Source organism: Molothrus aeneus, chromosome 4 (assembly GCF_037042795.1).
Source record: "Molothrus aeneus isolate 106 chromosome 4, BPBGC_Maene_1.0, whole genome shotgun sequence".
Classification (NCBI taxonomy): domain Eukaryota; kingdom Metazoa; phylum Chordata; class Aves; order Passeriformes; family Icteridae; genus Molothrus; species Molothrus aeneus.
Window position 1 is genome coordinate 50,746,620 of NC_089649.1, and position 15,809 is coordinate 50,762,428.

Below are 15,809 nucleotides of genomic sequence, written 5' to 3' on the forward strand. Positions count from 1 at the left end.
ATACCATCCCAGATGTGAGAATAACATGCAATTTTTTCACCACTTATGGACAAACTCGTTTGATGGCAAAGATGTACAGAACCATTCTCCATTATTCCCCAGTAAAAACTAGAAGATATAACCAACACACCCCAGATAGGATTAAGGAAACCAAAGATGCACAGTAATGGTGTTTCACTATTCTTTTTATGCAGTTAGAGGAAACAGGTCTAAACCTTGTCTTGCCTAAAACTGTAGGCATGGCTAAAAACACAGCAGACAAAATTATTTTTGGTGATGTACCAAAGATCTCACAAACAACTATTTTAAAGTTAAGATAATCTTCACATTTCAGAGAAATGAAGCTTAAGAAGTAGTACAAATCTTGTATTTGTTCTACTTTCAGGGTTCCAAACTAGAACTTGTTCAACATAAAAATCCTGACAGCATTGCATCTACCAGAAAAACCCAGCCTCCAATTTGTCATACAATAGTGAAAACTTTTAAACTAAAAGAAATGTTCTACTTCAAAATTTTTCTATTTGTTTACAGGGAAAGGTTTTACCAGATGTCACAACAGAGTTGGAACCCTTTTATGTTTTCTTTGACAAACAGAAGCAGTAATTAAAAACCAAACTTATACTAGAGATTCTGTAATCATGCAGGTGGAGACAGCTGGGTGGCTTCTAGTCCCTATCTCCTGCTCAAAGCAGGTCCAATATGAGCAGGTTGTTTAAGAATGTGTTTTGAAGAACTCCAAGCACAGATATTCTGCAAGCTTGCTGATCACACTGCTTAAATGTTTGACTACTATCATTGTATTTTTTTTCCCCAGTGTCTGACCAGAATTTCCCATGTTCCAGTTTGTGTCTGTCACCTCTTACCATATTCCCATGCACTTCTGAGACAACTTTGGCTCTTCTCAAGAGTCTCTCATTAGGTATTTATAGATAACAGGAAGATGTCCCTCTCAGTAGTTCTCTCAACAACATCAACTCTCTCACTGTCTTCTCACACATCTTGTGCTCTTAACCACCTTGACAATTTTATGCTCAGTTCATTTGTGTATGAATCTGAACACAGAACACCACACTGTGTTCTCTCAAGCAGAGAACAGAGGTGAAGAATCACTTCTCACAACTCACTGGCTACATTCTTGCTAACGCAATCCAGTATGTGGTTGGACTTCTTTGCCACCATCATCACGTTCAACTGGCTTTTCACTAGGTCATGAAGTTCTTTTCCTGCTAGACTGCTTCCTTTCCAGTCAGTCTCCTGACTGTACATATGGATGCATGGAGTTACTTCCTCCCAGGTGTAGCACTTGGCACCTACCTTAGCTGAGCTTCAAAAGGTTCCTGCCAGGACATTCATTTCTCCAGCCCACTAAGATTCCATTTTGCATAGCAGCCCCAAGCTTCACACACATTTTTTTAATCATATGCAGGCCTTCGGAGAGACTGGTACCAATATAATAATGACACTTTCAACGTTCTTATGCTTACACCTTTTTTTACCTTTATGCCTCTCAATCAACTAAGCACACTCAAGCTTTTTTCACAGTTGTCCTGGTTTTGGCCAAAACAGAGTTAATTTTTTTCCTAGTAGCTGATACAGAGCTGGGTTTTGGATTCAGTCTGTGAATAATGTTGATAACACACTGATGTTGTTGGGTACAGCTTACTCTAAGTCAAGGACTTTATAGTTTCCCATGCTCTGCCAACAAGCACAGGAACAGGAAGCCAGGAGGGTGCATGGCCAGGACAGCTGAGCCAAACTGGCCAAAGGGATGTTCCATCCCATAGAATGTCACACTCAGTATAGAAACTGGGGGGATTGGCTGGGAGCTGCTGATTGCTGCTGGGATGGGCTGGGAACAGATGAAGAGGTAGTGAGCAATTGCACTGGGCATCCCTTGTCTTCATGCAGCTTTATTCTTCTCTCTCTTTTCATAATCTCCCTTTCCATTATTTTTACTCTATTTTACTTTATTTAAATTATTAAACTGCTCTTATCTTAACTCATGGATTTTATCTATTTTCCAATTCTTCCTAGCCCATTGTGGGGAGTGGGGTATCTGATTGAGCAGCTGCACAGTACTTGCTGCCCCCTGGGGTTAAACAATGAAAACAATCCCACTGCACTCACTAAACTTCTACTGACTTCAATGGGACTATTCTTACAAGTCAAAGGTTAAGCACATGTATCACAGTAAAATGGATACTGTTTAAAATATGTATGCTGCTGGCTCAGGAACCATAATAGAAGAAAATTCATTCTTATAAATACCTGCATTGCTTCTACATGATAAATAGGAAGAAAAACAAGAATCCTACTAATGCTAAAGTACAATTACAACCAGAAGTTTCCACATTAATGGATTCAGTATCTAAGACTGCCTAAATATAAGCAAACTAAAGCAATGAAGTTTTTAGGAGCTTGAAGATTAAATATCTATGGCTTTTCCAAACAGCAAAAACATTTTCAGAGATGTTACTTAGTATCTTGCTATATACTGAAATAAATCACAAGATCTCTAAAGGCCTACTCACCAGGTCTTTACAAGTCCAAGAAAGGTATGGCAGACTACAGCTATTTTTCCCTTCCCTTTTGCCTGCAAATCACTGAAACACATAGCAGACTCCAAAACAAACACTCATTTCCTTCTTGGAAATCAAGTTCTTGAAGTTTTTGTTGTTAACCCACTATCTTTGCTTGAATGCTGTTTTGGGTTCAAGCAAGTTGCAAATTTACACTGCTACTTCATATCTGTTCAAGAAGATACACTCCATAATTGCAGCTGAGTTAAATTTACTCACAGCTCTACCTGGATTTACCTGCCATAAATGTCTCTTCATATTTGTAAGAGAAGAACAATTCATGGTAGACATACCAGCAATTCTCTTCTTGCTAGAAGGAAGCTATGTTTCCCAAAGTGTCACCTTCAATACCAGATTAGAGTTTTCACTGCAAAAGGTATCAATTAGTAGAAAACACCTTACATTTCCACATGATAAAAGAAATTGGATGGCAAATTAAACATTGAATCCTTCACTGCTAGCATAGTCTAATTTCTTCAAAGTAAACACTGATGCTTTATTAAATTACAAAAAACAAGTTACACGTAATGTTTAACATACCTGATCAATTACAAAACATCTCAGCATCAGTCTTTAAGTCACCACAAGATCTTTCATGTTTATATTAATTATTAAATGCCAGGCAAGTTCTCCCTCTCATAAGATAGCTACTTGTAAACAGAGAGCAGGTAAGGATTTGGCTACCCAATGCAGCATTCCAGTAACTTAATCTAAAAATAACACCAGCTAACCTTCACTAAAACTTTCTCCTACTTAGTAAAAGCAGGATAGTATTCTCCTTCCACCTCTTCATTGGTTTCTCCATCATGCTGCAGCTTCATACTTTTGTTCAACATACATTTTGTACCTTTATAATTTCAGCCCATAAAACCAACAAGAAAACAGATTAATGAAATGACAGAAGAAGGAGAGAGATAAAGTAGAACATCTGATCCCTTGCCTACACATATTTAACCAGTAAAGTTACTACCTAGATGAACTTAACAACTTTATCCTTGTTACAGATGCACAATACCTCGCCCACCTTAGGACTGTAAAGCTTTCTCCACACACAAAAGTAAGAAGTTTAAAAATCATACTTTAGAGAGCACTCCTGACAAAGAAACTTTGATTATTTTTATCTATTTAATTCAAATATTAAGAGATGCAAAGTTACAGGTATCCCTCTCATATAAACAATACCCTACTTCTTAATGTAATGTGTGTTTATAAGAAAACTACAAATAATAAAGCAAGCAGAGCAGAAGCACTTTTCTCTTCCTCAAGTGTGATAAGACCTTAAATACTTTTACAAAACACTCAAGAAGTCCCAGACTCAGCTTAGAAATACAGAAGATCCTTCATCTCTTACTTGTAAACCAGACAGCAAGGTAGTATTTCACATTTTAGTTATTTCCCAGAAATTTCATTCAAGGAAAAAGGAAGGGCTAAATAATATGAAAAGTCTATTTAGTCCTGAGCGGCAAGGATTCCTAGATACTTATCCATAGCAAGGATAAACATACTTTACAGTGAGTTTAGCACTTCCAACACATTATTCAAATGCAGAAGGAATTAACTGTCATCCAGCTGCTCCCTTTTATAAACATTTCTAGTTCCACCACTCTATTCAGCATAAAGGTGAGTAGTGGAAGACGACGGAGAACAAATTTCTTATGTACTTTTCTCCCTGTGTGCCTACCCCCTTCCCAGGCATTTGTGCTCCTATTACATCTTACATCTACAAGGAAAAGGGGAGGAGGGGCTGCTCTTCAAGTAGTTTGAAGCATTAAATCAGGAATAATTTAAGAACAGATAATGTGAGCCACTTTGCTTTCAGAGAGGGACTAACAAACTTCTAAACAACAAATTTTACATTGCCATTCATTAAAAAGATTTCTTTTTGAAGAAACCATGTTTAATAATAATTTTAGTAAATAGTAAGAAAACTCCTTTTTATTTTGTTTTGTGATTTGTAGTATTTAATTGGACCTTCATTCATCATCCCACTCCACATGTTTTCACACCCAGTGATAATGACACCATAGTTTGACTGCACTGGAATGTACAAACATTCACAAAAAAAACTTTGCTTGCAACTTTGGTAACCATTGAGTAACACTGAAATTTTGCATTCAAGACATGGGAGTCAGTATAGTCTGTAAACAGCAATTTTATACATACATGTATCATGTATCATGACCCTTATGTAGCTTGCTAATGGCAGAAGAAAAAGAAATATCAAGAGTCTGCTATACTATGATTTTGAAATTCCATTAATTGAATTTCATAAGAATTATGACCTTTTTTCTGGATAGCTTCAGGCAGCTCAAAGGCTATCTTAAAATAATATCCATTTTCAAAATTCTGTAACTGTGTCCTAAAGACTAGACAAACAGAAATAATAAAAAATGAGCACACTAGATCCAACCTTTACAGTAAGAAAATTTACCATTCACCTCCCCAAAACCTATGTAAGGTAAGGTTTCTTTTATTTTCTCTACATAAAGCAAAGGGAAAGGGTTTTGAAGCCTTTAGAAAGCACTTCCAAATAGACTTCTTTGTTTCCACAGTATCAGCTGGTTATACAGGGTATGAGGTCTACATTCTCTAGCACTGGTATAAAGGTATCCACCTAGAAATTTCTCTTGGTCTCCATGCAATTCTGTATTTGCTGTGCAATAGCTTGGCAAAATCAGCCTGGGCTCTAAAGACAGCTGTAAAACAAGGCCCATGCATTTTTCTAAGGGCTAGTTCAAGATGCATAGCAACAATGTTTTTAGCATACAATATAAAAGTACATCAACTACTGCTACCCTAAACGTGTTTTCCTAAAGCCATTAGTACCTTTCAAAAATTATCCTCTCATTTTCTTCTCTGTGAATATGTCCAGATTTCTGAAACACCAGCTTCAAGAGTTACATATTCACATTAATATTTCACAAGGATCTAACCTGCAACATCATCCCAAGTAGGACGATAATGACGACACAACCATTAAAACATATCTGGCTGACGTCCACCAACTCAGACACAGAGACAGTAAAAGCTGTATTGATGCAAGCCTGCAAACACTGCTATATATTCCCCCAAACTGATCAGAACTTCTTTACTGCTGCCCTGAAAGTAGTCAGCCTCTCTTACTGACCACCACATACCTCTGAACATACTGATCGGGAAACGAGGTAACATGACTGAAATGAGTGAGGCTTTAAAAGCATCCTTCTGAAGGTGAGTAAGCCTGCAGTGGGATAAAGGAAGTTCTGTATAAAGGGAAGCTAAATGGAGGTTTAATAGCAAACGCTAAAAAACCCCAAACATTAAACCCCTACCCTGCAGCCTCTGGCCCTGGCGAGCCAAAGGGGTCAGCTGAAGGGGATGTGTGGGATCACGTACCCCGGCTCACCCTCCCCAGTCCGCTCCATCTATCCATCCATCCCTGCCGGTGCCGCGCGGGCGGACGCGGGAGGGCGCGTGCCGGGGGTCCCCGCGGAGGCCGGGCCGGCCCCACCCGCCCCGCTCCGTGGCGTCCGGCCTGGCGGCGCTCCCGAGCACCGACCGCCGGGAGCCCTGGCCGGGGGCCGGCCCGCCCGGCCTCTTCGGGCCCTGCCGCCGCGCTTCCTGCGGCCCCCTCCTCCTCCTCCCAACGGCTGGCGGGCCCCGTGTCCCCAGGAATCGCCATTCCCCTCCCAGATGCCGTGGGACGGGCCCACCTCCAGGACGGGGAGGTGGGGCCGAGGGGGGTGCGGGGTCCCCACGAAGGCCGGCGGGGCATCCGCACCGTCCACTGCTGCCCACGCTCACACGGGGGAGGGTGGTGGTGGCGGACGCGCAGGGGGTGGGGGGAGAGGCTCTGACCTCTTCGCTCTTCAGCACCTCCTTGAACTCCCGCTTGATCCTCTGCACCGCGATGTTGGCCATCTCCGCAGCGGGCACCCCTCGCCCCCTCCGCGCCGGGCCCAGCGAGCTCCGCCGCCGCTCCGCTGGAGAACTCCCGGCCCTACCAAAATGGCGCCCGCGCCGAGCATGCGCGAAAGGGCCGCCGCCGCTCCTCAGGAGGGGCCGCGGCAGCGCGGCCGGAGCGGCACCGGGGCGGCGGTGGGGCCGGGGGGGCCGTGGCTGGACGCTGCCGGTGGGGCGGCTGCGGCGAGTGGGCTCTGGGCCGCCACCTCCCCGCTGACCCCGAAGGAAGGGTGCGCTGCCCACCTGCGGAGGAGCGGGGGTTCGCCCCGCCGGCCGCCCACCCGCCCGTCCCGGGAGACACCTGCCCGAGCCGCTCGCCCTGTCACGGGCCGGGCGGGCCCGTGGCGAGAGCGTGAGGGGGCAACCCTCAGGCAGAGCCCCGCCGCGGGCGGGCCTCGGGGCGCAGCTGAGGCCGTTGTGTCGTCATGGCTCCCGCCTGGCCCTGCACCGGCAGCGGGGTGAGCCCTGAGGCAGCGGGCCGGCGAACGGGTGAAGGAGCGCCCTTGGGAGGGCCGGGCCCGGTCCGCGGCAGCGGAGAAGTGTCTGAGGTGTCGCTGAGGAAACAGCTGGCTCAAGGAGCAGCTGGTATGTCTGCTGCTGAAGCCCTCGAGCAAAAAGAACTAGGGGGCTCCCACGTAACTTGAGAATCTGCTCACCCGGGGCCATAACAGCAATTCTCATCTATTTTTTTCCCATTATGCTCGGCAGAGAAAAATGTTATTCCTTCCACGTCTCTCCCCCAGACCTGCTCCTCGTCCTCTTCCCCCCTCCCCCTGGCGACGCTGGTGCCTCCTCACACGGGACCAGGAGAACCTGCAGGCCCAGAAACAGGTTACTTAATGGGGACAGTGAAAGGAACTGCTGCTTTTCACAGATTCTGCTACAATGTTTTAAAAGTAGAGTAAAAGACAAAGGTCAGCCCTGTGTAATGGACATTTTATTGCAGAAGCAAACGTGCGCACCCACGATGCTGCTTCTGTTCTGAAATCTGAAATAGGGAAACAGCAACCATAGCTTCTAACCTGAGGTGTATAAAACATGTTATCGAAGAGCATAGATTTTCAGAGGAGAACATGAGATTGTATTTTGAACTGTTTATTCAGGAGCTAGAGGCTTTCCAGACATTAAGGTTTACAGGAACATTTTATAAGGCCCCCTTTTAACGGTGCAGTGCAGGACAACGTACAACACAGACATTTATCTCAACAAATGTCGACTTCTGGTAGGGCTGTTATCTGCAAGTGCCATTCATTCACCTCCATTAGTATACATAGCATTTTAACTACTATATACACTATAAAGAAAATACAAGCAACAAAAAAATTTTTTTTTTTAAATCTGTCAACTATATACAGATGCATGTAGTCCCTTTAATGTGTTTACTGTTCCTATGTAGTTTGACTGGAAAAAGTTCATTTTTCTGTAAAAACAGAAAATGTTCATTTTTCTGTTCATACAGAAAAGGTTCATTTTTCTGTAAAAACAGAAAAACAGTTCATCAATTTTTATTTTCAGATGAAAATTTTAAAATGTTTTATAAAATCCAGTTTTTCAGCTAAGGTTTTCAATACCTTTATGAAAAGGACTGTTTTGCAGTAGGCCTGGTTTCTTTTTAATGTTTTAATAGTGGGATCTTATACTTTCATTTTTCAGAATAATTTAGACATGTGAGTTCCACTGATATGTCTCAAATTCTTTTCGAGGAGGTAGGCCATGGCTTTTCTGTTACCAGTAGAGAAAGGATGATAACTCTTTTTTGCCTCTTAGATGAAAGTTAGGTTTGTAGTGTGCTGAGCAACTATGACTACTATAGACAAAAATAATAAAGGTAGTACATAAAATCTCCTGGTTAAATCCTTCATGTCTTTTCAGACAGCTCACAGAAAGAAGCTAAGCTTCCAATATTCAGATTTTGCTCTGAATGGAGTGGAAAACATGACCTTTATTAAGTGTCAAAATCCTTTGTGTTCCTGTGAATATGCTTTTATGTTACATGTAGTGAACATCCAGTAACAGCCATGGTAAAGGGTAATGATTTTGTCTGGTTTGTACCTAGGTTCATTTTTGTGTGCTCATTTGGATTACAAATGTCGGAGTCTGCTGCTGCAAAAATGAAATTAATATGAATTACTGTATCTCTTTTCCTTGTTATATCCCATTCCTTTCCCTTGTCCTTAAGTAGGCATTTTTCACTTACAACTGTTTCATATTCACCATAATACTGTGTTAATTTTCTCTTTGCTGAAAGACAGATATGGAAAGGCTTTTTGGATGGTAGAACCGAGTAGTGGTGAGTTTTGCCAGGATCAAAATCTATGTAAAAATCAGTACCTTACATAATCAGCATACTGGAAGTATCACTTTATACCTCCAATACTGTTTTATACCTTTTTATAATTTACTATTTTACAGAAGATTCTATAGGGGTTTAGGGTAGAACAGGACCATAGACTTTGAATAGGTGTTTTGGGGTTTGGTTTGGTTTTTTGGGTGGAGTTGGGTTTTTGTTTGTTTGTTGTTTTATTTTTGCTTTGTTAAAAAAGATAATGCCTAGACAAAAATTGAGAACAGCCTCTTTGTGTGATTTCAGGGACTTCCATGTCTGACTCCCTAATATATTTTATGGTACATTGATAATAAAGCCCTGAATTAAGTTCTCATTAGTATTTTGTCCTTAGAAAAATCCATACACAATATGTACAACTGTAGTACATTGAACATAGCTATTTTTTTGAATTAAAAATATTTGTAGTATATATGATTTCAGGAGATAGTTCTTCATTGACCCTATCACCATTTTAGTCTCATACTGAACAACTCTTTCAATAGCAGCTTTTACAAACTGGCTGCAGATTGGTTTATGCTTTTGCCTGTTGATGTTGATCACAATAAAGTGAGAGATACAATTCTGAGTATCTATGCATTGTTTATTATGATTGGCATATTGTTTTGAAAGACTCCTGAAAGTGGGAGAAGGAGATATAGTTGAAGTTCAAAATATGTAAGGTTATTGCAGGAGGAAGGTTGGTAGGGTCAGTGGTTGCAAGGCCTCAGCCCAAGCTCTCAATATGGAAAGGCTAACAATATTCATTAGCCAGTGCTGGGATAACCAAACATCCTAAACACTGTCATTTCCCATGTAATGTGAAATGTAACCTGTATATAGGAAATAAACAGTCTATCATGTAACCTATATATAGGAAAGAGTCCCCCACATTTTCATGGAAAAGTGGCTGTGGCTCATGCAAAGTTTGTGCACAATGGACTCGCTGTACATCCAATATAGCCCCATGTGCATGGCTCTTCTCTCTCTGGCTATGGATGCCCCCAGCCATGGCTCTTTGCTCTGGCTATGGATGCCCCCAGCCATGGCTCTTTGCTCTGGCTATGGATGCCCCCAGCCATGGCTCTTTGCTCTGGCTATGGATGCCCCCAGCCATGGCTCTTTGCTCTGACTATGGATGCCCCCAGCCATGGCTCTTCTCTCTCTGACTATGGATGCCCCCAGCCATGGCTCTTTGCTCTGACTATGGATGCCCCCAGCCATGGCTCTTCTCTCTCTGACTATGGATGCCCCCAGCCATGGCTCTTCTCTCTCTGACTATGGATGCCTCCAGCCATGGCTCTTCTCTCTCTGGCTATGGATGCCCCCAGCCATGGCTCTTTGCTCTGACTATGGATGCCCCCAGCCATGGCTCTTTGCTCTGACTATGGATGCCCCCAGCCATGGCTCTTCTCTCTCTGGCTATGGATGCCCCCAGCCATGGCTCTTTGCTCTGACTATGGATGCCCCCAGCCATGGCTCTTTGCTCTGGCTATGGATGCCCCCAGCCATGGCTCTTTGCTCTGACTATGGATGCCCCCAGCCATGGCTCTTCTCTCTCTGACTATGGATGCCCCCAGCCATGGCTCTTTGCTCTGACTATGGATGCCCCCAGCCATGGCTCTTTGCTCTGACTATGGATGCCCCCAGCCATGGCTCTTTGCTCTGGCTATGGATGCCCCCAGCCATGGCTCTTTGCTCTGACTATGGATGCCCCCAGCCATGGCTCTTCTCTCTCTGACTATGGATGCCCCCAGCCATGGCTCTTTGCTCTGACTATGGATGCCCCCAGCCATGGCTCTTTGCTCTGACTATGGATGCCCCCAGCCATGGCTCTTTGCTCTGACTATGGATGCCTCCAGCCATGGCTCTTCTCTCTCTCACTATGGATGCCCCCAGCCATGGCTCTTCTCTCTCTGACTATGGATGCCCCCAGCCATGGCTCTTCTCTCTCTGACTATGGATGCCCCCAGCCATGGCTCTTTGCTCTGACTATGGATGCCCCCAGCCATGGCTCTTCTCTCTCTGACTATGGATGCCCCCAGCCATGGCTCTTCTCTCTCTGGCTATGGATGCCCCCAGCCATGGCTCTTCTCTCTCTGGCTATGGATGCCCCCAGCCATGGCTCTTTGCTCTGACTATGGATGCCCCCAGCCATGGCTCTTCTCTCTCTCACTATGGATGCCCCCAGCCATGGCTCTTTGCTCTGACTATGGATGCCCCCAGCCATGGCTCTTCTCTCTCTGACTATGGATGCCCCCAGCCATGGCTCTTCTCTCTCTGGCTATGGATGCCCCCAGCCATGGCTCTTTGCTCTGACTATGGATGCCCCCAGCCATGGCTCTTTGCTCTGACTGTGGATGCCCCCAGCCATGGCTCTTCTCTCTCTGACTATGGATGCCCCCAGCCATGGCTCTTTGCTCTGGCTGTGGATGCCCCCAGCCATGGCTCTTCTCTCTCTGGCTATGGATGCCCCCAGCCATGGCTCTTTGCTCTGGCTATGGATGCCCCCAGCCATGGCTCTTTGCTCTGACTATGGATGCCCCCAGCCATGGCTCTTCTCTCTCTGACTATGGATGCCCCCAGCCATGGCTCTTTGCTCTGGCTGTGGATGCCCCCAGCCATGGCTCTTCTCTCTCTGGCTATGGATGCCCCCAGCCATGGCTCTTTGCTCTGACTATGGATGCCCCCAGCCATGGCTCTTTGCTCTGACTATGGATGCCCCCAGCCCCAGTGCACTGCCTGGGGACTCCAAGATGCTTATGACAGCACTAAGTGCTTTCTGTTCTTCAAGTTAAGATTCTTGGTGATTTTTTCTCATTTCCATATTTTCCTAATTTTATTCTTTTCATATCAATAGGACATTTTTATAGTAGAATTACTGAGAGAAAATTTGGAATTATTGAGATAGTCCCCTGTGATTAGAGGAAAATGAGATTTTTGAAACATTAACTTTGCAGTATGCAGCATTCTATTTCTCTTTTACTGTTTTATGTCTTGCATAACAAAACTACCACCTCTTCATCTTGGCTTCTTTAGTTTAGAAAAATCAAAAATGTCAGGCTTGATCTTCTCTCTTTGTTGCTGGAGGATTACTTATTGAAGAGGAAAGCTGTCTCAAGAGATATGTATATTAATTTCAACCCCTTTAGAAACAGGGGTTGAACCTGTAGCATTTTAAATTCTTATTTTATTTATTTCAGATATCCATATAAGGATTAACTTTACTGGCTATGTTAGTACTAGATTATATGCACTTTGCATTTAAATGTTTGTATGCTCATTTATAATAGTGCTTTATTTTTAAAAAAGGCAACAATTAATATTCATAGAAACAGGTTATTTTTAAATTTAACCTTCGTTTTCTACGGAAGGTACACCTACAGCTCTCTTTCTACGATCCCAGCTTTTACCAGAGAAATGCAGAAATTGTCTTTTTTTTCTGCATATCATTCAGCACATTTCAGAAACTAAGAATAAATTTAGCCCGCACGTTTATTGTCTGTCATATTGCGTTCCTGTTGTGGCAACGTCTGGATGATTCAACTTACCTGTGATTAGCATTATCATAAAAATAACGAACTGGTCGTGCAAGTTGACCGAGTTTGAAGATGTCATCTTAACTTTCCTGTTCCTCCCATAGGTGTCCATGTCCGGTTGCGTGGCCAGGTGTAAGAGTGCCCTCTCCTGGGCGGAACAGGGCAACTTGCCTTGCTCGGGGCTGAGACGGATCCCTCTGTTGGGAAGCTTTCCTTTGTCCGGCCTTACCTGTAAAAGTATTTATGAAGAACTTGTAGGAGTTCTGTAGGCAGAAATGGCAAAACCAGTAGAACAGAAATTGTTCGGTGTTCAGGAAGAGAGAGGAGGTATTCACTCGAGATGCCTGCGCTTACCAAAATATGTTTTTTCATGTTGTTAGCAGGTGAAATGTATATGCATTAAAAGGCAATAAGGTTTCTAACTAAATATTAGAGTGATGTGAAGTCACTCAGGTTGAATTCATATGATGCAATTCATCTGAATTAGTGGAGTTGCATCAGACATCAATCTATAGCATAGCAAAAATTTCATTAAATAATGAATGGGCAGAATTTTTTTGTAGTTTAATAACACCCTATTGTCCTTCACTGGTTAAGGGCTGTTATTAGAAATTGGGAGGACACCCTGGACTTTTCATTAATTTGATATTGGTCTGCCTATATCTTCTAAATTAATGTTATATCTGAACATGATGTTTCTAGTAGGAAAACCTAGATACAAAAACACCCATAGTTTTTGAGTCTGTGAGCAAAATTACTGGGGTTTTAAGTTTCCACTTTTTTGTGGAGGAGTGATTTTCAACTGACAGTACATACACCTTGAGGTCCACAGGCCAATTCTCGTGGCTTCATGAAGAAACAAAAAAAAGAGGGGGGAGGAATTAGGTTCAGCTGTGAAATAGTTCTTGTAATTTTGCAGGAGCTCCCAAGTTGATTAATATTCTTAATGATCAGGCATCTACCTTGAAAATTTGGCAGTCAAAGACTGACAAGTTGATTACAGGGAAACAGAAGCACTTCTTATATAGTGTGCTCCTTTCTTCCTATTACAAAAAGAAGATAGCAGTCTTTCTGAGGATCCTTTCAAAATTAAAGTAAGCTGTGAATACAGAAATAAATTTCACAACCTAACATAGCTTTATTAGTAGTTTTATGAATATTAGAGTTATAAGGGAAGAGAGGATTTAACCAATCTTATAAAGAACTTAGTGACCATTGTATGTTGCTGGTATATTGTTGTCCACTCAAAAAACATTTACTACCTTGAGTGAAGAATTTGTACCATTTTAAGTATTTTGTGTTATCATCTATTAATGTAATAACTTATAGTATGTTATCAAATCTGTGTACCTTTATTTAATTAAATATTGTGATCTTTCGTTCACAGAAAGGTACAAAAGGGAGTTAGAGCTGCCTTAAAAGGCCAGCTGGACAGCTTTTCCTGGCCAACTGGACATTATCTTCTCCTCATGGTAGGATTTGTGACTGAATAACATTTGCTGCTATTTTAATGACTATAAGGGCTAAAATCAGATCCAGACTGATACTCAGTAAAGCCTCCATTTATAAAAGTCATCAGGACTGAAGTATATCTGACCTTTTAGCTAAAAGTTTAAATTTATTGTTCAGTGTAGTGGTAGCCAGGGAAGTGCCTAAATGCAGCAAGTAAGTAAGGGGGAAGATAAAATGGCATTGATATTTTGAAGCGATTGTTTGGGGGGTGGAGTTAGAGTCTCTCATTAGGAGATTTGAGTTTGGAATTAGAACTGGAGCAGCAAAAAATTGTGAAGCAGTAATTGAATGAATATGGGAATCCAGAATAAATGAAAAATAAACCTACTTTCTTTGGTAGTGGTATTTACTGCTAAAATATTTTCATATTCCTAACAATGTAGATAAGCTGAGTGCTGGGAAGCTCACTGTATAAAGAGGTTCAACTGCCAGCATATATATGTAAAAATTTGTGTCTCTGGGATGGTTCCACCTGGCTATCTGTATTTTCCTTTGAGCAGATAGGCAACACTTGTTCAGGGAGTTTATGTTGCAAACTGATCTGCATCACTACTGTGTCTTCTCAAGAGAAAAGGGTGAGAGTGGACACCTTTCCTCCTAATGTACATAATTTGAGACATAGAGCCATCAACACAGGCTGCAGAGTGTATTATGCTCCTGCAGGCAATAGTCTTAAGAATGGTTTTATGAGGTGGTCCCACCTCAAAAAAGTTTCCAGCTATAAGAGAATATGCATTAAAGATGTGTGAATAACCACAGTATAGTACAAGAATATGTGCAGTAAAATCAGAAAACTACTACAAGCCAAGCCACAGAGACAACAGACTCCACTATACTTTGCATAAAAATTGTTAAGAATTCTCTGTTTTGTAAAGCACAGGGCTTTTTAGGGATCCTGAAAGGTAGGGCTAATAGTAAAAAAGCAATCTGGAGCTCTTGAATTCAGTTGTTATTGCTTGATCCAGCAATTTTTGATTTTGAGGTTTTTCGAAAATTGTATCTAGAATTTGAATTTACTTTTATGATGGCCATTTTGCTAAACTACATGGGCACCATGTTATCATGTGCACCAAATCCACAACTGATGGAAGCCTTTTGGAACTGTCTACAACAAAAATTGACAAAAGAGTGAAGTTTGTCAGAGATCATCTAGAAAAAGCTCAGCTCTGACAGATGGGTAATTTATCAGGCTCTGTTGTTGTAGATACCATCCTAAAATAGCTGCATTTTGGAGACTAGAACAATTTTGTACTAGGAAAAAAACCCAAGTTTTTCTATTAATCTTACTACAATAGAATAATAATTTAGAATTAAAGCCTTAAGTCTAAATCACTAGTCAGTGTTTGTACCACAGTTCTGTAAAAAAGTTAATTGAATAGGATTGCAAATCATAGAAACCAGTAAGGATCAATTCAAGAATAGAAGCCAGGACAATCTGATCTTTGTTGTTTTCCTAACCTGATTGTCTTCAGTTTGTCCACATGGCTAGCAAGAACACTGCACCTGGCAATTTATTAGAGAACACTGAGGATAAAGTCAGGTTAAACAAACAAGGCTCAAATAGTGTCCTGTACTGAGTAATGTACAGTTTCCCTGAACACAGCAGATACAAGCCATTTTTCTGGTCTGTGGATTTCTGCCAGGCATGCAATGTTTCACAAAGCAGTATCTAGAAAATCCCTACTATTCTGTGTGTCTGTCTTTTCAGTAATAGCATATGCCTTTGTTTAGGTGGAAGATCTAGTTTAGATGTAAGGAGTTTCTTGTCTTGAACATTTTTCTCAAACAAAGGGTAGCAATTATAGCAGTTTCATTGAAGAATAATCCATCTCATAAAATTCCCTGTTACAGATTTCCCATCTTTCTGACAGTGCAAAAAGATCACATGGTGAATTGGAACAAGCTTTTAAAGGC

At 42.1% G+C, this 15,809-nt stretch overlaps 2 protein-coding genes across 3 annotated transcripts in view; one reads left to right on the forward strand and one right to left on the reverse strand.

Annotated features, from left to right (window-relative positions):
- Nucleotides 1-6,591, reverse strand: part of UBE2K (ubiquitin conjugating enzyme E2 K) — a 44,310-nt gene extending 37,719 nt beyond the window's left edge. Inside the window, exons 1-2 of one of the 2 annotated variants that reach the window (XM_066548492.1) lie at nt 6,417-6,519; nt 5,717-5,799 (exon numbers count right to left, since the gene is read on the reverse strand). In XM_066548492.1, the coding sequence (XP_066404589.1) occupies nt 5,717-5,779 (63 nt within the window). In that variant the 5' untranslated portion in view covers nt 5,780-5,799; nt 6,417-6,519. Of the gene's footprint in view, nt 1-5,716; nt 5,800-6,416 lie in introns of both variants that reach the window. The other variant, XM_066548491.1, reaches the window with a different exon arrangement.
- SMIM14 (small integral membrane protein 14) overlaps nt 5,673-15,809 on the forward strand; it is a 56,872-nt gene continuing 46,735 nt past the window's right edge. Inside the window, exon 1 of the mRNA XM_066548494.1 lies at nt 5,673-5,789. The gene's annotated coding sequence lies outside the window, so the exon portion shown is untranslated. The remainder of the gene's footprint in view (nt 5,790-15,809) is intronic.